Below are 24,894 nucleotides of genomic sequence, written 5' to 3' on the forward strand. Positions count from 1 at the left end.
ACTTGGTGATTCCATGCCATGACGAGTTACTGCACTACGATGGGCCAAAGGGGGTTCGACCGATATTAGGAATATCCCCCGACTTTTATCATCCCAATGTATCATCAAAAACAGGCAAGATAATTCGTCCCAAAACCATCATGACAATAGCTAACAGAATCTGCCAAATAATAATAATTTCCAGTGAAGAAATAATGACCAGGAACGATGGTTTAAGGGTGTTTAAGGGTCCAGCGTGTCATCGACCTCATACCGGTCTAGGGAATCAGTGTGAGCTGTGTTTGCTTGGAATGGACTGGGTCTTTTGGTCCAAATGAACCAATCATTGACTGGAAACAGCTACGTTCGACTACTTGGAGACCATTTGCAGCCATTCATGGATTTCATGTTCCCAAACAACGATAAAATTTTTGTCGCGCCCCAGGTGTTCACGGCTGGTTTGGGAGACATTCTGGACAGTTCGAGCGAATGATTTGGTCATCCACATTGTCGGACATGAATCCCATCGAACATTTATGGTATATAATCGAGAGGCCAGTCGTCCTCATCGGCAACACTCTCGCAATTATGGACGGCTATAGAGGGGCAGCATGGCTCAATATTTCTGCAGGGGACTTCCAACGACTTGTTGAGTCCTTGCCATGTCGAAATGCTGCACTACGCATGGCATAAGAAGTCCGACATGATATTCGGTGGTGTCCCACGACTTTTGTCACCTCAGTGTGTGAGTTACCTAGAAGCTAACTGTCTATTGACACACAGTCAGCACGGATTCAGAAAATATTGTTCTCGTGAAACACAACTAGCTCTTTATTCGCAAGAAGTAATAAGTGTTACCCACGGAGGATCTCAAATTGATTCCACATTTCTAGATTTCCGGAAGGCTTTTGACACCGGTTCTCACAAGAGACTTCCAATCAAATTGCTTGCCTAAGGAGTATCGTTTCAGTTGTGCAACTGGATTGGGGATTTCCTCTCAGAAAGCTCACAGTACGTATAATCGACGGAAAATCATCCAGTAAAACAGAAGTGATATCCGACTTTCCCAAAGGAAATGTTATACGCCCTTTGCTGTTCCTAACCTACATAAACGTTTTGGAGGACGACCTGAACAACTCTCTTAGATTGTTTGCAGATGATGCTGTCATTTACTATTTAGTGCAGTCATCCTAAGATCAAAACGAAATGCAAAATTACTTAGACACGATATCTGAATGGTACGGAAAGTGGCAATTTCCTCTCTGTAAGGAAAAGTGTGAGGTCATCCACATGGGGGTACAAAAATAAACCCGTGAAATTTCGATTACACGATAAACCAGACAAATTTAATGGCTGTCAGTTTGACTAAATACCTAGGAATCACAATTACGAACAACTTAAGCTGGAAAGGTTCACAGATAATTTTGCGGGGAACATAAATCAAAGACCACGTTTATAGGCAGAACTCTTAGTACGTGAAACAGGTCTACTAAAGAGACTGCCTTCACTACGCTTGTTCGTCCTCTGCTAGAGTACCGCTATGCTCGATGGAATCCTTACCAGATAGGAGTGATGGAGGACGTAGAAGAACGTCAAGGAAGGGGTGCTCGTTTTGTATTACCACTAAATAGAAGAGAGAGTGTCTCGGATATGAGAGGTGAGTTGTGATGCCAATCACAAAACAAAGACGTTTTTCGTTGTGGAATCTGTTAACGAAATTTCAGTCACCAATTTATGCATATGATTGTGAAAATATTTTATTGTCGCCAACCCAAATGCGGAGAAATGGTCACTATAATAAAATAAGACAAATCCGAGCTCGCGTAGGAAGATTTAAGTGTCCACTTTTACCACACGTTGTTAGAGAGTGGAACGGTAGAGAAATAGTCTGAAGGTGGTTTGAAGAACCCTCTGCCAGTCACTTAAGTGAGAATTGCAGTGTATTCATATTGACGTAGATGTAGGTGTAGTGTGGACGAGAAGAATATCTGTGAGAGAGCAGTACATTTTTTTGGGCTTTTGTAGTGCATGCAGTGAGATTGGCAGTTGTCACTTCGGCCTGTTGCTATGAACGTAAGTCGTTGCTGTCAGGTGTAAGGTGTCTATTTCAATAAAAAGCAAAATTTTCAATTCCGCCTATTTGTTTTCAAAGTACTCAGTTTGGGATGCTTTAGCATCAAAATAATATTATCCCTAAGAGATTGTGGCAACCTGTATACAGGACGACCTGGACTTCATCTCTGTCGCTCTCAACTTAAAAATTTCCAATACTTATTAAAAATTGAAACGCACAGTATTAACACTCGGAAATAATATTTCATACTCATTTTGTTGTGAACCAGCTTTCGGCTTTCTAGTCATCGTCAGGCAACTTATGACTGAAGAGACAATCTACAAGACATGAATGAGAGTTCTAGCTGTACAAAGAATGTTATTTCCAAAGACAGGTGACCTATAAAGATTACGCATCTGTACAAAAAAAAAACAAAAAACAAAAACGACATTGGAATGCTTCAGTTTGACAGTGGAACGAAAGAAGAAATGCTGTGTAGTGAGATACTGAACTGTAAATAGTCCAGCATGTGAGTACTGGTACAGACTACAATGGCATAAGGACCGAAGTCCAGAGTTTGGTGAGTGTGATGAACTGGGGAAAGGGAGCCGAGAGGAGGAAGAAGACGTTGCAGAGTGGGGAGTGGACAACAGTAACACAATTTACAAGAAACATATCATCTTACCATGAGAACAGTGTCAACTGGCTGCTGCTACTTTAGCAAAGATTAATGGAACTATGTTTGATCACAATGTGCAAAAAAATTCCCACGAAAAACTGATGAATTACTTACATTTAGGGCTTCTGCGTTTGTTTAAAGATGATATGATGCAAAATAGTCACTAAATCCATTACAAGAAAAATTTAGCTCTAGCTTCACAAATACGTGTTCTGTTTTATACTATTAATACGTGTGTTTATTTAAAGAGTAATATGCCACAGAAATATTTAATATGTGAAATTTGTTAATAACTATGAATCCCTATGGTGAAGAATCTCTCGAATAATGTGAAACACACTGCTAAAATTCGATAAACAACGGCTCATAAAATGGCTAATTTAAACCAGAAGATACGGAAGACGTTTACGTGTTTTTTTTTCCTTCGGTTTCTTATAGAAATCATCAAACTACACAATTAGGCTATTAATTTATAATATATAAAGATCATAACAGGAGGCACTGCTGCCGTCCGAGGTGGCCAAGCGGTTCTAGGCGCTACAGTCTGGAACCGCGCAACCGCTACGGTCGCAGGTTCAAATCCTGCCTAGGGCATGGATGTGTGTGATGTTCTTAGGTTAGTTAGTTTTAAGTAGTTCTAATTTCTAGGGGACTGATGGCCTTAGAAGTTAAGCCCCATAGTGCTCAGAGCCATTTTTAGGCACTGCTAGATTACAAGATATTCTGTTCTATAAACACTTTCACTACCATCACCATCCTGACCTTTTATTCTGCAGAGTTTTTGTTCAAACTGACTGTACGTCGGACGCTCCCGCATGGCTTGTCGCTTATAAGTCACATCTTATAAGACACATCTTGAACTTCCCTACCAGTAAACCAGAAGAAGTCTGCCAAAATAACAGGAGACCACTTCCCTGCATGTTCCTTCTCCAAAATTGCAATAACCTGATGAAATCACTCGTCATGTCGGTCAGATATTGCTACGCAATTTTCAGGGAATTATTTGAGATAGGCATGAAGGAAGTGTTTTCCAGTGAAATTTTATAGCCAAGCATGTCATAACATGACGGCTGCTCACCCACAGGCGATTCACTATATTTGTGCTCTCATTTCCTAAGAATCTGACACAAACGTTTTAAAAATTTCAGCCATGCTGCCTGCTCATCGCCACGCAACATTTCGTCAAACTTCTTGTCTCTGAAACGCTCTCGAATATGTGAGCCAACGAAGATATCCTCCTAGACGTTCTTTTATTCAATCTTCGGAACTTTTCCTTCAAGTGCTACAGACTTCGCCTTCGAGATTCAATTTCTTTACGAAAGTTTTCATGAATTTTATAAAAATGTCTTTAGACCAAAGCATAAGAACGAATTATAATACCTATCGCTTACAATACTAACTGAAGTAAGATATGAACTGATATGAATTGAATGTTGAATAATAGTTTTATTATATTGGCTCATTCTCGTCATATATAATAATTGTATACTCGTATATGCTGGCAGTACATTTCTTTTTTACCTTTATGGTTGAAATCATTTGCAAAATAAATAAATAAATAAAATCGTAGCTAAGTTTCAGCACAGTGGAGTTGATAAGATTTAGAAGTTTCACACAATTTTCAGTTTCACTCTTGCAATGAGTGTTCAAGCATTACGGAGACTGATGTTTACAGATAGGTTAATTTCTAGGTTGATTTTCTGCCCGTATTAGATCTATGTAGAACATGTCATTTAATGTCATAGAAATGGTATTTATTCAGAGATGTTAAGGAAAGATGAATCACGTTTTTTTATTTAATTAAATCCCCACTGCAGATATAGTACTATAACGTTTTATTCTGATGGATCCATTTCAGCTAGATTGCCATATGCAGACCGTCTGCAAAAATTGCATTTTTTTTATTTTATTGTGACGTTGGTTAACTGTATTTTCCGAAATAAAAATTTGGTACTTTCGTTATTGTACGGGATGTTCAAAAAGTATTTCCGCAGTACCGTATAATTGTTAGCCGCGCGTGTCGTATAATTGTTAGCCGCGCGTGCCGTATAATTGTTCGCCTGCGTGGGTTACTTCCATTCAAGTGGACTCTCCCATCATTTCTCTGTTTCGTTTACCTCAGTAAAAATGAATATTCAATAAATATATAACTTATATTTCACTGAGTTTCATTTCGGTATATTCACTGCGACATACGGCACGCGCGGCTAACAATCATACGGCACTGCGGAGAGACTTTTTGAACACCCCATATAATCAGTGGTCGCCGTCACTCTTCGTTGTATTACAATGTAGTATAGATATAGGATTCTTATTCTATAAGCTGTTCCATGGTTTGCTGCTGTTATCAATCACCTTTTATCGTATTTTTTGGAAATTGATATTTTATCACCAGATTTGGCAGACTGATTATTGTGACAGGGGTCCAAAGACGATATATGGTTACAATTGCTATGGTGTACTGATGTTATCATTTTGGACTGTATGTATGATCTTTGGAATCGATGTGTCTGTGGGGAGTTGTGTATCTATATATTACTTTCGTTACGAATTCAATAAAATATTGTATGAAATGCTTATGTTTTAAACCTGTGTTCATTTAAAATGTTGTCATGGTGTTGTATTGTGAGTATGTAGAGTTCTATCTCTTTAACTAAATTCATTCTTAAGCCTTTAGGTAATATGTTTAAATTTACAATGCTACCTCTATTAGTTCTGCATTGTCATTATCATTCTTCAAGTGCTTGAAGAATTGAGGTGGATTATTTTCGCTAATTCTTGTGTACCGTCATGTCTTACCTTCAAGTTAAGCCCTTCTGTTCTATGTAAAATTTAGTACAATCCTGACATATGATTTTGTATGGTTTGTGTATATTGGTAATTTTGTTTTTCCTGAGTGAAGAATATGGTGAATATTGTTGCTGATTCTATACATGAATTGGATACTTGTGTTCATCATTGCATTTAATTTGTTTGATGTTGTACCTTCATATGTTATAGATAGGACACAAGAGTACACGAGAATTAGCGAAAATAATCTATCCTCATTCTTCAACCACTCAAAGAACAACAACCACAACACAGAGCGAATGGAGTTAACATTGAAAATTTGACAGATATTACCTAAAGGCTTAACAAAGAACTTAGCTGAAGACACAGTACTCTATATACTCTCAATATAACGCCATGACGACATTTTTTTTTTGAACACACAGATTTCAAACATAAAAATTTCATACAAAATTTTATTGAATTCCTAACCAAAGATAACAAGTAGACAGAAACAACTCCCAACAGACACATCGATTTCAAAGATCATACATATAGCCCAAAATTATAACATCAACACACCATAGCAACTGTAACCATATAGCATCTTTGGCCAATTGTCATAACAGCCAGTCCGACAAATCTGCTTATAAAATGTCAAATTACAAAAGTTACGAGAAAGGACGATTAATAACAGCAGAAAACCCCAGAACAGCTTATACCATAAGAATCCTAAATCGACGCCACACTGCAATACAGTACTAAGTGACAGCTACCACCGATGATATCATGACATAAGTGCCAAATTTCCATTTCTAGAAATACCCTTAACCAACGTTATAATAAAATTAAAAATATTATGTAACTTTTTCAGGTGGTCTGAAGATGGCAATGTAGCCGAAATGGATCCATTAGAATAATAACGTTCAACAGCTTTAGCAGCAATCAGAATTTTATTAAATAGTGACTCAAGGAGACAACGTCAATGCTGTGCATCCATTTTTAGTCCCCAGCTCCTTTTATGTTCATTAGTCTTCCACTCCATGTTGAATTGTCTTTTATCCATACCGTAAACAGAATCAAATTTTCAAAGTGATTCAAAACTGATTAAAGAAATCTCCATATAGGAATGGTTGCAGTCCAATTTTGATTTATAATATGCTTAGGAGCAAAAATGAACAGAGTATAATAGCACTGCTGTATCCTGCTCAGAAGGTAGTAAATCATAATCACAACAAATGGGTCAGTATGTTACGTGTAGATATGACTTCACAGACATTTGTCAGAAAACTAATATGTAGGAAATATAGACCAGTTTTCTACACCATAATTACATTTATCTGTAATCTATTGAACAGTAAAGACAACTTTCTGCCTTTAGAATGAAGAGGAATTTATAGGATTTTTTAAAATTTGTATGGCAGATTGTATGTAGGTCAGTGAGGTATCACTATAACTAGTAGAGCAACTGGACATCAGAGGATTTTGAGACTAAAAAATAAGGATTCCACATTTGCTGGTGCATGCTGTGAATGACACCATACTTACAAAATTAAATATGATGTTCCCTACAGATTAAATATATGCATAAAACAAACATTAGTGGAAACTCTGCCTATCAACAAACATCAATCACAGAATGCTAACTTAACCCTTAAGGATCAAAAACTGTTCCATTATCACTCTTGCCTAAGTGTCAGCAGTCAATTAACATTGTTCTCACCATAAGATGTTTGCGTATTGTAAAGTGTGTCACTGTTTGTTTACCGATCCTCACATTGCACTGTCTACTTTCTTCCCTCCAGCCCACCACCGCCTCTCTTAACCAATTCATCACATGCAACAAATATGTCATTGTGTAATATTTCTTGGTTTTTTCCTAGGCCAAATTGAAACATTTCAATTTTTGTTCTTTACACAGATTTATAATCATTAAATATCGCACATCTTTGGAGATAACAGTTTTTGTAGAGCTAGAAGCTTTCACCAATGTTACTTGGACTTACTGTTCAGTCTTAATATGTCTGACGATAGTCTAGAAAGCCGAAAGCCAGTTGACAACAAAATATAAAATGAATGTTACTGTGGAACAATAATTTCAGTTTTTAATTTGTCTGTGATTCTCCGAGTACCAGCTGAACGTTCCATAAATGTCTCCAATACCTATGTTGTTTACTTGAATTGAAAATCATTCATGGTGCAAATTTTTGTGTTAGTGAAGTCAAAATTGCTGTAACAAAAAGGAAATTTGTGGTAATACATATATGAAGTAGTATAGTAGTACAATAACCATGACCCCTCCTCTGTCGTAAGTTAGTATTAGGATCCATGTTATGTCTCTGCTGCTGTAAGTTTATCATTGTAGAATTCTATACAGGGTGATTTTGCTAAATGGGGACAAAGTGTAGGAAACAATCAGTGAGAGGGTAAGGAACACTAAAGGTAATATGGACATATGACTGTAAATGTGTTCCCAGGAAGGTACATCCAATTGAAGATGAAGATTAAAGATCTTTGCCAGTGTAGGTTTCAATGATTGAAAGCACACATGCAAACACATCAGGCATGTGGTAATATTCTGTCTGTGCTAGTGTTTTAACTCCACATTTAAGAGGCTGAACCGGTGCTGGTGGTTTGCTGCAATCGTACTGTGGGGATTCTCCATAGCCCAAAGAGAAGTGTTGTAACGGTTGCTGATGCTGCCCCTCTCAAAATTAGCGTCATCTGTGAACAGGATGCATGACAGAAATCCCAGCGCCTTGCTGGTGTGTGTGGCGAACCAGTGACTAAACTGTCACCACAGAGCCAAGCCAGTAGGTAACAAGGCCTGCATGTGTTGTCATACAGGTTGTGGGAGTTGTGGAAAATATTCCACACGGTTTTCTGATTTACTTCCTGCTGGCAGACCACATACCTTGTGATGATGCTGGGGCAATATTCTACAGTGTTCCAACACGTTTCATCTCCACTTCTAAGTCGGTGCACCTCCCCTGTAATGCATTTCCGACCGTCAGTATGAGCTTTTATGCTTCTTATCCTCTCAGGGATAGTTTCTTGCAGTTTGTCCACATTTAGAAAACTCACGTTCTTGAGGTGCATAGGTGTTGACGGTATACTCGTAGCACTGGTATGTAAATTTCTAATCTCGAAACTTTTATATTGTAGAATTGATTTATTTTTTATAAAATCGGTGGTTTATTGCGCAGAGACACTCTAGCTTTATATTCCGCATTTGGTGTGAAATCAACATGTCTTATCGCTAGGATCCAGACCAGCCCAGCGCTAATTCTATTTACTATCCATAGCTCAGTATACGCAGGAATCAACCAACATTAGTACTGCAATTTCATTTTGAAGAGTTTCACTCCCATGTAGACTTTTTTAATGCTATTCTCTCAGATAATGACATCAAGAGTATTAGAAAACTGTGGCTGTTGTGCGATACAGAGTTTTTATAGTACACAGCAAAAGTAAGCCACAATTTTATTTTGGTTTTTTATTAAAAACTAACTGTTAATAGTTTGGAGGTAATGCATTCATCTTGAAAAGTAACAGTTCCCGGTTTACAATTGATACATTGATCTTCAGACAACGTACATGGACTTTGGTTTAAAGATGAGCTGTCATGAAATGATTTCCGGTAACATCTGTTTTTATAGTATTTCATGAAAGAATAAAACTTACGTTGTTCTTCATGTTTACACACACCGTCACTCAGGTCTTCGTTGTTATTCAAAACATGGTGAGTCGAGATATTCTGTGTTGCTGCCTTGCGAACTTTTTAAGCTGGACCAACGCTACATCGCACTGATGTGTAGCTTATCGCTAAAGGACTTGTTCAATGTAATTTTAAAGTTATTTGTAAATTAGATTTCTATATTGAACCCAAAGGGTTCCGCATAAATAGGGGAAGCTTTACAGACCTGTTTCGGCTTTCTGCCGATCTAAAATTCCCAAACGATTTGTGGTCGATGTCTTTGATTACAACTAAAGTTAACGTGAATTTCTTACGTCACCGGCTGTGGGTTTGTCAATATTTCCAGTATTACACCACATCAAGAGACAAATGACAACTTAACATTTTTAAAACTCACTTTATTATCTCTTTATTGCTTGTATAAGAGAGGAAATATCTAAAATGTTTGTGAAAAATGAATGTGTAACCGCTGCTATAGAGTCCTATATGTCTGTCTGTGGAAAGAGTGTGGAGAGAGTGTTTAGCGAGTGTATTATTGCGGTGGAGGTAATTATGAAATGTCCTAGGAACGTTAATTAGGGCCTCTTGCTGATTTTCAGTACAGTAGGTGTAATTATACTGAACACCATAGCTCACGTGACATACACAGTGTTCTTCGACTTTTTATGTGGCTCCTAAACGCTCTGACGTTCGTTTGAGATTATTGTGCACATATATTCTGCTGAATATTAATCAGTACACAGTCATAAGCGCACTTGTTGCTCTGGAAAAAGAAAAGCTGTCTGGCGCACTATGGAGACTGCTAGGCAGTAAATTAGTAGTTTGATGTTCAGTTTAACTTTAAACATCTCGCCTGTTGTGATGCATTGACTTATGTTGCAAAGCATTTAGATTTTTAATTATAAATACACGAGTTAATCAATTCAAAAAACCAAATAAAAACAATCATTGTGTCGTAGAGGTTTTCATACGATTTGTATCGTATTACAATTAATATGATAACTTAGTAACTAGGTAAGCTTTAACTTAATTTAATAACAATTTTCAATTTGATACTTTTTTCAGAAAGTAGTCTGTATACACTTGTACAGTGAATTACAAGGTGTCAAGACAACTCTCCCTTGATATGTTGCTGATTGTCTTTAATGTTTTTCCTTGGCTTGCAAGAAAATGGTAGAATGAGACTGTCTTGCTTAGTACTCATTATTGCTAGCAGTTGGACTCTGTCACTCGACCAACACTCACAGTACCATTATCGAGTACAGTGCTGTCACGCCTGTTAGGGACAGAGCTGGTTTGCTCTTTTGGATTTGGTTGATGCTGACTGTCCGGAACTATTTCTGTTCTCAAACACTAACGTAGTATCCTAAAGTTAAAATGCTTGTCTCAGAACTACATTTACAGAGAAATTTTATCACATAAAATTGTCTGTAGCTCCATGAGATTCTGGTGTTGTAGCCTATCAAACCTATGCTATCACTATGGTTTTGAATCGTCTCACATAGGGTATTTTGTCGGAAAAAATCTTATATCTCTTTGGCGAGTGAGACAACAATTCTCAATCTCCTAGGCTAGTACTGTACTGGCAGCACATACTACTCCACATATGTGGATTTCATTTAAACAGTGGTAAATAAGTTTAATTGATAGATGGTGTGTTTAGTTACAGTAACTTAAATTAAGTTAGCGTATATTGCATGTATTGAGTTTGGCGGGAGTTGGTGAATCACATAGTAAATTAGAGTTACCCACATTTTATATCATATATATTTGAAGGAAGCAGTACTAATTCGTTTTGTCTTTTGTTATTGCTGCCATACCTATGTTTGGAGTGAATAAGTTTATGCTTTAGGTAAGTATGAAAGTCATTTTTAATAAGATTCCTCTCTACTATATTTGCCTTTTTGTTTTACTGATAAGTTTGCTGTCTTGTTGAAAATCTAATTTCTACACGGTTTATAAACACTTGTCAAAAGGAATTAGAAAGCTGCTGCTGTCCATAGGAAAGCATTTCTGTTGTTGAAAATATCAAACGTCTACAGGTAATTGGCTGTAAGTAGTTCTGAGTTGTCAGTATGTGACAAATTTTTATGGTGAACAGTTGTTTTGAATTGTTCCTTGCTCTATTCGACATGGTGTTTAGTAAATTACTGTGAAAACTGCTAAATAAGGTCCTTCTGGATTATGTATGTTCTTCATGTATGCTGCATGTTTTAACAGAATCCATGGTTTAAAATGCTTCCCAAAGACATGATCCAGCAGTTGTGAAACTTTTGATGCTGGCGTTGCCTTAGCCTTAACTAAAGATGTTCCAGAGAAGTTGCCTTATTTCTAGGCAATTTTATTATTACGTAATTCTTAGTTTTGTGGAATATTAATAGTAACTTATGTTTAACAAATCACTCTTTCACTTTATTTCAGAATATAAGAGTGGGCTCTGTATTATTTTCTTTATGCCACTTTACACAATAATTTTGGTGCTGTAGAGTAAACCACCTTAAAAAAAGAATTTTATCATTTATAGACGTCTCTACCTTGACTGAAATGACGATCTTTCTAAAAATTTTGGTTTATTACAAATGTAGATCTCATACTTTGTCGCAATGGATTGTGTATTTACTACCTTCAGTTTCACAGTCTTATTGTTCATTTTATGATTTCCTGATGAGATATACATAACTTCTTCGTGATTTTTGGTGATCTCCCTCTTTTGAAAATTACTTTTCCCATAAATGTTTCTCTTAATATTATCTGTAAACATTAATACATAGTTTGTTTGTAGTAAGTAGTCTCTCCATATTTTAGGTGCTATTTACAAGAACGTATTTTAATTTAGGTTGGGCTTCGTCTGGCATTAATCTGAACTCTTGTTTTGTTAATTATGCTTCTACAACGTTTTTAAGAGTATATATGAAGATACTAACTGTTCTCGAAAGAACAGATACCAGTGATGACCGTGCAGCTTCTCTAGAATAAATGATAATTAATTGAAACCCTCAGCTGCCGTCATGTGTTGTTGATATACCTCGATGGGGACAGCTAAAAATGTGTGCCCCGACCGGGACTCGAACCCGGGATTTCCTGCTCACATGGCAGACGCTCTACGGGAATCGCGAGTAATGAGTGGACTGGCAACTATCTATTAGGTACATTACGTATGTAGATTGTGGACAGTAGGGAATGTGGGTCGCACGGGAGGCGTGCAAGGGATAAGTCCCTGCAGTCGCGCTATTCATCTGTGTCCTCTGTGGCTCACATGGATAGAGCGTGTGCCATGTAAGCAAGAGATCCCGGGTTCGAGTCCCGGTCGGGGCACACAATTTCAGCTGTCCCCGTCGAGGTGTATCAACAACACCTGTCGGCAGCTGAGGGTTTCGGTTATCATTCCTTTTTAAGAGTGTTGTGAGGTTGTGGAGTCGCTGTTGAGGAGGCTATAATTTTCCTCAGTATCGCTAAGAAATTGTATGCTGAGTGTTGAAATGTATGGAATTAATATATTCGTCCATGTAATTTGAGCATGAGTGACGTTGAGCAAGTATGAGTGAGTACTTGTGGTGATACATTTGCTTATGTGAGCATTTCATTCCTACTGCAACATCAGTTGCGTATGTAAGCAAATTTTTCATACATCTTTATTGCTGAGCGAACAGGCAGTGTCTGTGTGCAACACGAACGTAATTCCTATTTGCACAGAGAAATAACCATGTACAATTTTTTAAGTCCGTCAAGGCAAATTGAACTTCATGTCATCATTATGAAATAGTTCATTATAAATAAATTAAATAAATACGCTATCAAAACTCAGTGCCAACGAATCAACTGTTCGCTCGTACAAAAAACATTTGAGTTCTGGTACACGATCTAAAAGTACAAAACATATCTCTACTTGCTACAGTTATCTTCCGACATCTTCCAGGTCGGTGACAAACACTAGATATTAGGAAGGTTAAAGGGAAAATAATTATGGAAAGTACTCGTTTGGAGACATCACGACGGTTTTTTTCTTTTGTAACACTAACCGTTTTGATGAAAACACAGCAGTTTAACAATCTAGTTCAGTACGGCTGTTCAACGACAGACATTGCTCTCTTTGGCATATATGGCCATTTTTTCTATGCTACGCAGAGGTAAACTCTTGGTCTTCCAATGTTCATAGAGACCTCCCAGCTGTTTCTGACTGTTTACATGTCTCTGTACTTGAATACGAATGCCTGTACCAGTTTCTTTGGCGCTTCAGAGTATAATGCTCTGGAGAAGTCTGGTATAGATTCCACCAACCCGGTGAGAAAACCTTATTCGAGGAAGCGCGTGTCACGAACTGCGGCAGTCATCGAAAAGGCTCAGGGGGTGATTTCGGAGGACTCGGGGTAATTTCCGAGGAATCTGGCGTCAGAATTGAATGTCAGCGGGCGAACAATCCGTCGGATGGCAGAGGAGGACCTCATTCGAGCCATTCAGTCAAAGAGTGGCTCTCGGATAGCGTTGACATGTTCCGGTCAAAGTAGTCCTGGCCCCCGAATAGCCCAGATTTGCACTTCCTCGACTGTTATGTTTGGATCGTAGTCGAAAGAGTTACTAATAAGACGAGGCACCCTAATGTCGCATCTCTACCCACCGCTGTCGAAGCAGCATTCGTGAATATGGACAGCGCTCTTTTGAAGAGTGCGTGCGGTCCCTTCAGGGCAAGATTAGAGGCGGTCATTGCGGTTGAAGGGGGTTACATCGAGTAATGTTACTCTTGAAAGATACCACTACATGCATGTAAAAGGATTTTCATTTTATATTGTATTTTGTTTTAATAAATTTGCTTCAATAAAGGTTTCATTTGTCTGGATTTAAGCGCCGCACCCTGTATTATAGAATTGGATATACAGGGTGTTACAAAAAGATACTGCCAAACTTTCAGGAAACATTCCTCACACACAAATAAAGAAAATATGTTATGTGGTCATGTGTCCGGAAACGCTTACTTTCCATGTTGGAGCTCATTTTACAACTTCTCTTCAAATCACATTAATCATGGAATGGAAACACACAGCAACAGAACGTACCAGCGTGACTTCAAACACTTCGTTACAGGAAATGTTCAAAATGTCCTCCGTTAGCGAGGATACATGCATCCACCCTCCGTCGCATGGAATCCCTGATGCGCTGATGCAGCCCTGCAGAATGGCGTATTGTATCACAGCCGCCCACAGTACAAGCACGAAGAGTCTCTACATTTGGTACCGGGGTCGAGTAGACAAGAGCTTTCAAATGCCCCCATAAATGAAAGTCAAGAGGGTTGAGGTCAGGAGAGCGTGGAGGCCATGGAATTGGTCCGCCTCTACCAATCCATCGGTCACCGAATCTGTTGTTTGGGAAGCGTACGAACACTTCGACTGAAATGTGCAGGAGCTGCATCGTGCATGAACCACATGTTGCGTCGTACTTGTAAAGGCACATGTTCTAGCAGCACAGGTAGAGTATCCCGTATGAAATCATGATAACTTGCTCCATTGAGCGTAGGTGGAAGAACATGGGGGCCAATCAAGACATCACCAACAATGCCTGCCCAAACGTTCACAGAAAATCTGTGTTGATGACGTGATTGCACAATTACGTGCGGATTCTCGTCAGCCCACATATGTAGATTGTGAAAATTTACGATTTGATCACGTTGGAATGAAGCCTCATCCGTAAAGAGAACATTTTCACTGAAATGAGGATTGACACATTGAAACTTCCTGGCAGATTAAAACTGTGTGCCCGACCGAGATTCGAACTCGGGACCTGCCTTTCGCGGGCAAGTGCTCTACCAACTGAGCTACCGAAGCACGACTCACGCTCAGTACTCACAGCTTTACTTCTGCCAGTACCTCGTCTCCTACCTTCCAAACTTTACAGAAGCTCTCCTGCGAACCTAGCAGAACTAGCACTCCTGACAGAAAGGATATTGCGGAGACATGGCTTAGCCACAGCCTGGGGGATGTTTCCAGAATGAGATTTTGCACTTGCCCGCGAAAGGCAAAAGTCCCGAGTTCGAGTCTCGGTCGGGCACACAGTTTTAATCTGCCAGGAAGTTTCATATCAGCGCACGCTCCGCTGCAGAGTGAAAATCTCATTCTGATTGACACATTGTTGGATGAACCATTCGCAGAAGTGTACCCGTGGAGGCCAATCAGCTGCTGATAGTGCCTGCACACGCTGTACATGGTACGGAAACAACTGGGACGAAGAATTGACTCGTCCATTGCAGGTGTCCTCGTAGTTCTAGGTCTTCCCCAGTCCCGAGTCATAGGCTGGAATGTTCCGTGCTCCCTAAGACGTCGATCAATTGCTTCGAACGTCTTCCTGTCGGGACACCTTCGTTCTGGAAATCTGTCTCGATACAAACGTACCGCGCCACGGCTATTGCCCCGTGCTAATCCATACATCAAATGGGCATCTGCCAACTCCGCCTTTGTAAACATTGCACTGACTGCAAAACCACGTTCGTGATGAACACTAACCTGTTGATGCTACGTACTGATGTGCTTGATGCTAGTGCTGTAGAGCAATGAGTCGCATGTCAACACAAGCACCGAAGTCAACATTACCTTCCTTCAATTGGGCCAACTGGCGGTGAATAGAGTACAGTACATACTGACGAAACTAAAATGAGCTCTAACATGGAAATTAAGCGTTTCCGGACACATGTCCACATAACATCCTTTCTTTATTTGTGTGTGAGGAATGTTTCCTGAAAGTTTGGCCGTACCTTTTTGTAACACCCTGCATGTAGGTATGTATCTTTATATGTACGTTCCACAACTCTTTATAAACCATTGGACCAATTTCAGTGAAACTTGGTACACACATCACTTACTATCGCTGTGTCGGTAAGAACCACCAATCTATCGAAGGGGTGAGAGTGAGGGTAAAAAAGAAGTGTAGCACAAGGCGCTCGAATACCTTCAATTTAGTCATCCAGTATTTGCGAATCAGGGCACTTAGAGACCTGCAACAAACTTTACACATAATTTAAAGCCTTCACCAAGCTTTTTCTCGCTGACGACCTCCAAAAAATGATGAAAGGAAAAAAGTTTAGCGCTTACTACATTTTCGTTGTTCATGCAGTAAAACTGCTGCATCAAGCATGAAGTTTTAATTTATTACTTCTTTACTACTGACTGTATTCGCGACACATTTTGCAGATAGTATCCACATGTACTACTGAATGCGCCAGAAGGAATAATATCATTGTCCAATACGTAGTTCAGGAGATGTGACGTTATAAAAAATGAGATGCTTGAAAAACTGGAGCCACTTTATGAGATTGTAATTTATTACCTCGTTATTACTAACTGTTCGCAAAACATTTCACAGACGGTATCCATACGTGCCACTGGAAGTGCGCACGCCCCATAGTTTAAGGCGGAATTCGCTAGAGATACAGGTTAAATATGTGTACAAATACGTGTGAAATACGTTAAATATTTGTGAAATGCGTTTGAAATTTGTAAAAAGAACATTCTGAATCCGTGAAATGATTTCAACCAAATTTGATACTAATATTAGTTATAACATGGAAATAAATACTGTGATGTTAAGAACCATAAGCCTCCCATTGCAGTGAGCGTGGTAACCTGGAGAGAGAAGGGGTAGGAGGAGATCGACAGACAGCGAGAGAGAAGGAAGAGATGGGGACAGATAAGGGGGAGGAGGAGGGGGAGCGGAAGAGAGAGGGGGGATGTGGAAATGGACAGAGAAAGGAAACAGGAGGATATGGACAGAGACAGGTGAAAGAAGCGATAGGCAGAGAGAGGGGAGGAGTAGATGAATAGAGACAGGGGGTGGAGGAGATGAACAGACAGCAGACAGAGGGAGAGGAAGAAATGGACAGAGACGGGGGAGAAGAGAAGACACAGAGAGAGGAAAGGAGGAGGTAGACAGAGAGTGGGGAGAAGGTGAGATGGACAGAGGGAGGGGAAAGGAGGAGATGGACAGAGAGAGGGGGTGGAGGAGATGAGGAGAGAGGGGGTGTAGCAGGTGGAGGACGAGATGGGCTAATAGAAACTGTAATAGATACATACCTGGACAAGGTCTGCGAACTCAGCTACTATACATATAAATATCCCCAGTGGTTACAGACGCCTATTCGAGTGATGTTTAAATCATATAAAATTATTAAATACTGAAATAACAAATAAGCGTATTAGAAGCTAATAAGTGCAAAGAACATATTATGTTGCCAACAGTGACTAATTTATATAACACTTTAAATTATTGTTGTATTAAACTTTGTGTGTGTGTGTGTGTGTGTGTGTGTGTGTGTGTGTGTGTGTGTGCGCTTATTTAATAATGTACGCAGCTGTTAAAAACAGAGTTAACACCATTATAAATGTTGTCATTTGTGTTGCTGCTATATGGTAATCTTTGCCCAGTTCTGTCGTTGGTGGTGAAAAATATGTTAATGACTCTGCGTTTGGCAACTTGCAATTAAAGACCTCTACACAATATAGAGCCCTTTACTAAAAGTATTTGTTTCTTTGTCTTCTGCTACCAGACAGGTTACCTGAAAGTCGTGCACTTAATACACTGCTACGATTATCTGACATAACTTTACTTGAGGGAAAAGATTTAACCCTTGGAAACTGGCGATAAAAAATAAATTGCGACTGATTACAGTAACTTTTATGCTGTTTCCGCAGTGTATTAAATATACAGCAAGTCGTTCTTTTTGTGTGCTTGCAGACGATATACTTGGCGAAATTCTACTACTGGGAGTGGGGATACTTCCAGACTCTCGACATAACGCTGGACCGAGCCGGGTACTACATATGCTGGGGGTGCCTGGTCCTAGTTCCATCGCTGTACACGTTCACCAGCAACTACCTGGTAATGCATCCGCCAGTGGCAACCGCTCCTCTGGCAGCGGCCGCCCTCGTATTGGGACTCGCATCCGTACTTCTCAACTACCGCGTCGACTACGAGAAATTATGCTTTCGTACCGCCAAGGACGGCAGGTAAGGCAATATTTGCAAGCTGCTAGCGGAAGCACTAACAGGCGCAAATGTGGCATACGAACAAAGAAAACACTTTGATAGCTCACAAGTTTCTTTGATTTCCTCGATTGTTATCAGCCTGAAGACTGTTAAGTTGCATATCTCCACGCTTGTCTATCTATTTCAAGCCTTTTCTTTGCACGACTACTGCACCCTACATCTGATTGAACCTGGGTCACCGTCCAATATTTTTGCACCCACTCCTGTCCCTACCATCAAATTAACTACTCTACGATGACTCAGAGTGTATCCTATCAACCTACTCTTTCTTTAAGTCAAGCTGTGGGCAAAGTTCATTTTTCTCCAGTTCCATTCAGCACCTCTTCATTACTATTTCGATCTCTTTCATTTTGTGCAAGCTTTTCAAGAGCGCGTTTCAAAAGCCTCTATTATTTTCTTCTGTGTACTGTTTACCAGTCACGTTTTACACATTTTCAGGAAAGACTTTCTAACATATAAATTTCTATTTGATGTTAACATATTCCTTTATTTTAGAACAACTTTTCTTGCTATTACTAGACTGCGTTTATCTCCTCTTTACTTCTACTGTTGTAAATTATTCTGTTTTACAAATGATAGAGCACAGCAATCAGTTGTCCTTTTTTGCAGGTTTTATTTGGCAAATCTAGATTTTGTCTGGTACCTAGCCGTTATCAGTGCACCATTTCATACAATCAATGTATATCAGTTCCCTGTTATTCGGACGTCTGTCAGTTCTTTCAAGACTCTTTCAGTCATGAAAGAAAAGAGCTGTGACAGCCGCCCGAACAACAGGGAACTGACATGCATTGATTATATGAAATAGCGCATTGATAATGGCTAGGCACCAGGCGAACCTAGATTTTCCAAATAAAACCTGGAAAAAACAACGACTGATTGCTGTGCTCTGTCATATCACAGTCGCTGAGTGCAGCCCCGTTCCTAATAGAAGCTAACTTAATTATTTTAAATAGCAAATAGCAAATATCGTCTACTATTTTCAGCACCTCGTTTCCTAAATATTTATCTCTGTATCACATGAGACAATCATGAGATTCTTGCTCACGGATGAATTTCGTTCCCATTAATCGAACAATGTTCAATTTCTATTGATGTCACTGTCGACAAGATACCATTATATTGAACAAATAAAACAAGGCTCTCTAAAGCCTGTTCAGTTTCCTGACACATGGGATCGTATTCGACTAAAAACATCAGTTAAAGCATTCGTATTACATCAATTACATCATGATGTTTCTTCTAGGATATATTGATTCAAAATATCGACTACAGTGCACCGACTAAATTCATATTACTCAGTTACATCTTGAGGTTTTTATAAAGGTCACTACTGGTACATTCAGATTAGCTACTAATTCATTGCTCTACAAATTCGTACATGGATGAAAGTTTACTTTAGTCACGTTTGGTTCCTAATGCCTCAATCAGTGTTTCTGCTGCATTGTACGAGAACTTTTTCTATGTGTTACAGCTTTTTTTGAAAGATAACCGTGAATTTCTAACTGCTTCTTTCTCCCTCATCTGGCTATAGTACATTAGTATTTTCTGTTCCATCGTCTCCAGACCCTTTCGTTTCCAGGCGTTTCTCTAAATGACTTATTTTGTTCTTTTACTATTTGTGAGCTAGGAACAGGAAAACATCATCACATACCTGTATGTCTGCATACCTTTCAGGTGGTGGATTCACTGCTGATATCGCCACTTGATAATAGTTAAAAACTGGTGCAAGATGAGTTTGTTAAAAGAAGTACTGTTCTTGTGAAAATGTTGCTAGGCCTTAGAAAGATAAAGTGGAATAACGCATTGGTGAATTTTGGGTTCTGATCCTAGTATGGCCGTTCTCGTGTATGTACTTATGGATGCATTCAAAACTATAGTGTAATACAAACAAAATAAAGGGAAGTTTTACTTAATCCTGTGACAATGAGTGTTGTAAAAAGTCATCACAAACACAATTTATGATGGTTGTGGAACCTGTTGCAACCACAACAACAAATCAAAAGAATCTGGAAGGATTATGCACGGTATTTCAGAAGGAAACGCAAATATTTTAGTATAATGGAAAAAGCATTATGAAGCAAAAACATACAAATATATGCTCTGTTCTCAACGGTTTCGAAAATTTAGGCGCTGATACTTGAAATGAATGGCGTTGTGACCTCTTGGATGAGCACGTTAGTCGCACGGAGATGCGACCACTGTCTGTGCAAAGCGATGGAGTCATGGTGGTCACTATTCTAGAACGTCTGATTCAAAATTTAGTACCGCAGTTGGTGTTGTGTGCAGTGTCACGAAGAGATACGTATCCTGCAGAGTATGTTGAAATCGTGTTTGTCTATTGACATTGCAAAGCAAATTCAAAGACTTGTTTACCGGAATGGCGACGACGTTTTCCTGAACAAAGAATATACTCTTCGAAAGCTGACACACGCAAGCATGGCGCGCTCACCGTCTAATTTGTTCCTGATGTCTCTTCCTTCGGTCATCTTGTACATATTTGTTTCCAAAATGACTGTATTTTTCCTTTACTACTGATACTATTACTGTATCTTCCCCAAGTTTTATCGTTATTCTATCTACTACTGTTCATCACCATTGCCTTTGTATCATCCTTTATGTCAACACAGTAACCATTCCATTCAACATCTTACCTAACTTGTCCTTTCTTTCAGCGAGAAGGAATATGTCAGTGTTCGAACCATTTGCTATGCTGTCTGATCCTGTAGCAAATTATTCCTCCCTCTAAAATGTTCTTTGGCATCTTACATTGCGTCTTCGACTTATAAATTCAACAACACTGGTGATATAGGCTGTCAGCTTCTTGTCTTATCTCTCTTCATTTTTTGGTGAAACTTTATTTTTATAAGTATCATAAATTAGTATTCTGCCTGTGATTTACGCACATTGTTCTCAGTATTTCAGACAAGTTGTGGCCTTTCTTTGTGAAAATCCACTGCATGTCACAATAAGGGTCATATCATTCTTTCCAAATACTCTCGTCTGCCGTTATAAAGCACCGGACTCTATTTCAGTAACTGTTATTAAATATCTCGCTACAGAAAGTAAGGACATTGAGTGAAATACTACTTTCCTCATTTTGTTTACTATCACTTTCCAAAACCTGGTGGGAGTGTTTTGAATATTTCGTAAAACTTTTGCTTCGTAAAATGTGTGCACTTTATACGGGCACTATGTATCACAGATAATGCTAAATTGAAAATATTAATAATTCAAAAAGTGGAGAATTGTGGCCTATTTAGAAATATACGTAAAGAAAAAAATACTTACTGCCATAACGGTTAAAATATTCATCAACATGTGGCAAAACCGTCGCAGAGCTTCCGATCGTTCTTATTTCGATAAATTTGCTTGTTGGTAGAAATAGAATACACCGTGGATATCACACAGACATAAATCAGGTATTTTTCGATAGCTGAAAGTATAAAATCACACTATTTGTGATTTTATCATGTAGTTATAAAATTACTAACGCAAATGAAACACTACATGTCAGAGAAAAGTATTAAAAAAAGCTCATGTCTTTTGCATATGGTATCTTTCTCTTGTACCAATTTGAAATAATAGTTTTAGGACACCGCTTAAATCATTATCATCAATTCAATATCCACTGACAGATAATGGGCTGTTCTCCACCTTTCCAAGAATTACGGTATTCAGCTATAGGTAAACATGTTACTGCAACATGTTTTGTATTGTCGTCTACATCTTCATTTACATTCACACCGGTACCCCGCAATCCACCATATGGCGCATGGTGGAAGGTACTCCGTACCACTACTAGTCATTTACTTTCCTGTTCCACTCACAAATAGAACGAGGGAAAGACGACTATCTGTATGCCTCTGTATCCTCTGTATGAGCCCAAATTTCTCGTATCTTCGTTGTCCTTACGGACAATGTATGTTGGAAGCTACAGAATCACTTAAAATGCCGGTTCTCTACATTTTCACAATAGTGTTCCAAGAAAAGAACGTCGCCTTCCCTCTAGGGATTCCCATTTGAGTTTCGAAGTATCTCCGTAACACTGGCGTGTTGTTCGAACCGACTAGTAACAAATCTAGCAGCCCGCCTCTGAATTGCTTCGATGTCTTTCTTTAATCCGACCTGGAACGGATCGCAAACACCCGAGCAGTACTCAAGAATAGGTCGCACTAGCGTCTTATATGCCTGCCCACCTTCATCGTCTCGATCTTTGCTCATCTCTTGAGATCCGGCAAAGAACTTCCTTCGTCCGTCTACCATGCATCCTCCACTATTTAATTTCCTCGATGGTCATAATTACGTCGTCAACTCCGATCAGTTCCATGATCCCTTTGTTTATTTTGATGTCATACCTGTGTAATAGTTTCTGGGGTGCGAACACAATATTATCAGCTAGGATGGTCACATCTACCCCAGAATGGCGTTTGCGGGAACTGTGGATTGCCTTCTACCAGTATCGTGGCGAGCGCGGAATTAGAAGAGGTCAGTCAGTAATAACATTCTTTATTGTGCAAGTCGTCAGTGCAAATGTTGATGACGGCGTGTCGGTGGCGCGTGTGATCACTCAGCCATCGTGTGGTGCCTCAGCATAGCCCCTAGCTGCGTGTCCGGCCCGCTACAGCGTGCTGATACGGAAGGCCGTGAACAGGAGGCGTGGTGTGGAGAACCCAGGACCCCAGGAGACGCCTGGAGTGCTGGATGAAGTCACCCTAGAGGTGGCCTTCCTTCTTTGACATCGGCTGGAGGCCCAAAACATACAGTTCTAGCTTAGGCTTGCACATCAGCCGTTAGCTGATGACCCTACTATGCGAATATGAAGCTGCTTGGCCCCACCTACCCCATCACGCCAAAACGTTTCGAGAATGGGTTACTGAAAAACAGTACTGAAAAAACCGCCCTTCTGCCAAAGGTTACACAATTTGTATTTGAAGATGGTTAAAATATATAAAATGTGACAATAAAAGTTGATTTTGTAAAAATACATAGGTGGACGATATTTACGATTCTTACATTAAAATAAATGACAATAAACGAGGATTTGGTAAAATACACGTAGATGTAAAATACTGATGGTTTTTAAAAGTCGTTTGGCAATTTTATATTACAGTTAAAAGATAGTCATTGATGAACAAGAATAATTCCAGGGTGTAATGGTGATGCCAAGTGACACATGATTAAGTTGGTATGATGAAGGTGTCTGGGTTGGATTAAATAGTGATTCCTGAGGAAGAGACGTGCTGCCCCCTAGTCACTCGTGACCGGATGGAGATGTGGTGTGTTTGGTGCGGCTAGTAACCTCGTGCTGATGCCTGTCGAGGTAGACAGTGGTCGGTAGCTTTCGGTGCCCCTCTTGTGATCTGGGTTTTTATTTATTGATGTTCCCGTGTGGCTACTATGGAGCACGCCCGTGTCACTTACTTTGAGTCGCACATCGTAACTGTCGTGAGGGCTGTGGCAGGTGTTCCTGGTCACAATAGCAGACCCTTCGTGTGAATTCTGCACTTCGTCACGTTGTGGTAGGTTCATATTGGTAACACCAAGTCTCATCAACTGTGACGATTTTTTTCAGAAAAGAACTGTGCACGTTTTGCATTCCAATTAAGTCACGGAAGGTGTCCATGTGTCGTCTTTTTGGTTCAGAAGTCAAGGTGTGTGGGACAAACTTCGCACACACTTTTCTCTTCTTCAAAACACGCTGTAGAAGGTCTTGAACACTTGATTTAAAGATGTTCCTCCATCGTGATCTGTGAGAGAACTATGCTGACACACTACAGTTGCAAATACTTTACTTAACACTGACTGCTCGTAACGGACTGATGGAATTCACATATGTTCTTTATAGCTGTTAGTTCAAGCTGACACGATGGATACTGCCCTGGCCTCGCTTATTGGAAATTTGTGGTAAGGTCTTAGGGGACCAAACTGCTGAGGCCATCGCCCTTAAACCCATACACTACTTAATCTACACTACTTAACCTAACCGTGGAAAACACACACACCCCGCGCGGCTCTCGCTTACACACAAAGAATAAAATCAATCATGGAATCTTTCCCATGGGTGGCATAAGAACATCGACTGGCGTGAATATGGCGTTGGCTGTAGTTAGAATTTCTAGAACCAACTGTAGTACAAATACAACTCATGCTAGTAACTTAGCGGCGAGTATTTATAGTCGCTCTGCCCAGCTATGTTGTAACAGGGCCCTGCTTGTGACTATGGAGGTGCAGTGGTGTGTAGAAATTCATGCCATGACTGCAACAGATCAATGTCTTGCAGTATACTGTGCCAGCAGTGTTCTAGCACCCAGCAGCAGGATTTCATAGACAGCTTCCCCGGCCATCTCTTAATGGGTTACAACATCTGGACTGTGGCAGTTGCCGCAACACTTATTTGCCCCCTTAGGAAGCTTCTGTCCTCTGAATGCCAGGCTGGTGCTAAACCTGTGAATTTCTTAAAATAACCTACTACTATAACGTTTAAATTCTCTTACACCCTTATTTACCATTTTTAGACTGATTATCTTTTTTCTTTGTTCACCTTGCCACATAGTCTATGGGGACTGATACAGCAAATACTGTTTCAAATCTTGGGTTGACCACACTGTTGGTATGTAATGGAATGACTCGGTGCTGGTAACTGCTGGGGCATTGCCCAATATTTTGGGGTATTATTCTGGTTCGTCAGGTT

The 24,894-nt window shown here is 39.6% G+C and overlaps 1 protein-coding gene across 2 annotated transcripts in view; it reads left to right on the plus strand.

Moving 5' to 3' along the window:
* The window catches only part of LOC126248022 (uncharacterized), a 140,465-nt gene that overhangs the window by 96,282 nt on the left and 19,289 nt on the right, over positions 1 to 24,894 (plus strand). For both annotated transcript variants that reach the window (XM_049948613.1, XM_049948614.1), the window contains one exon: positions 17,893 to 18,164. In XM_049948613.1, the coding sequence (XP_049804570.1) occupies positions 17,893 to 18,164 (272 nt within the window). The remainder of the gene's footprint in view (positions 1 to 17,892; positions 18,165 to 24,894) is intronic.

The sequence above is a fragment of the Schistocerca nitens genome, chromosome 3 (assembly GCF_023898315.1).
Source record: "Schistocerca nitens isolate TAMUIC-IGC-003100 chromosome 3, iqSchNite1.1, whole genome shotgun sequence".
In the NCBI taxonomy this organism is placed as follows: Eukaryota; Metazoa; Arthropoda; class Insecta; order Orthoptera; family Acrididae; genus Schistocerca; species Schistocerca nitens.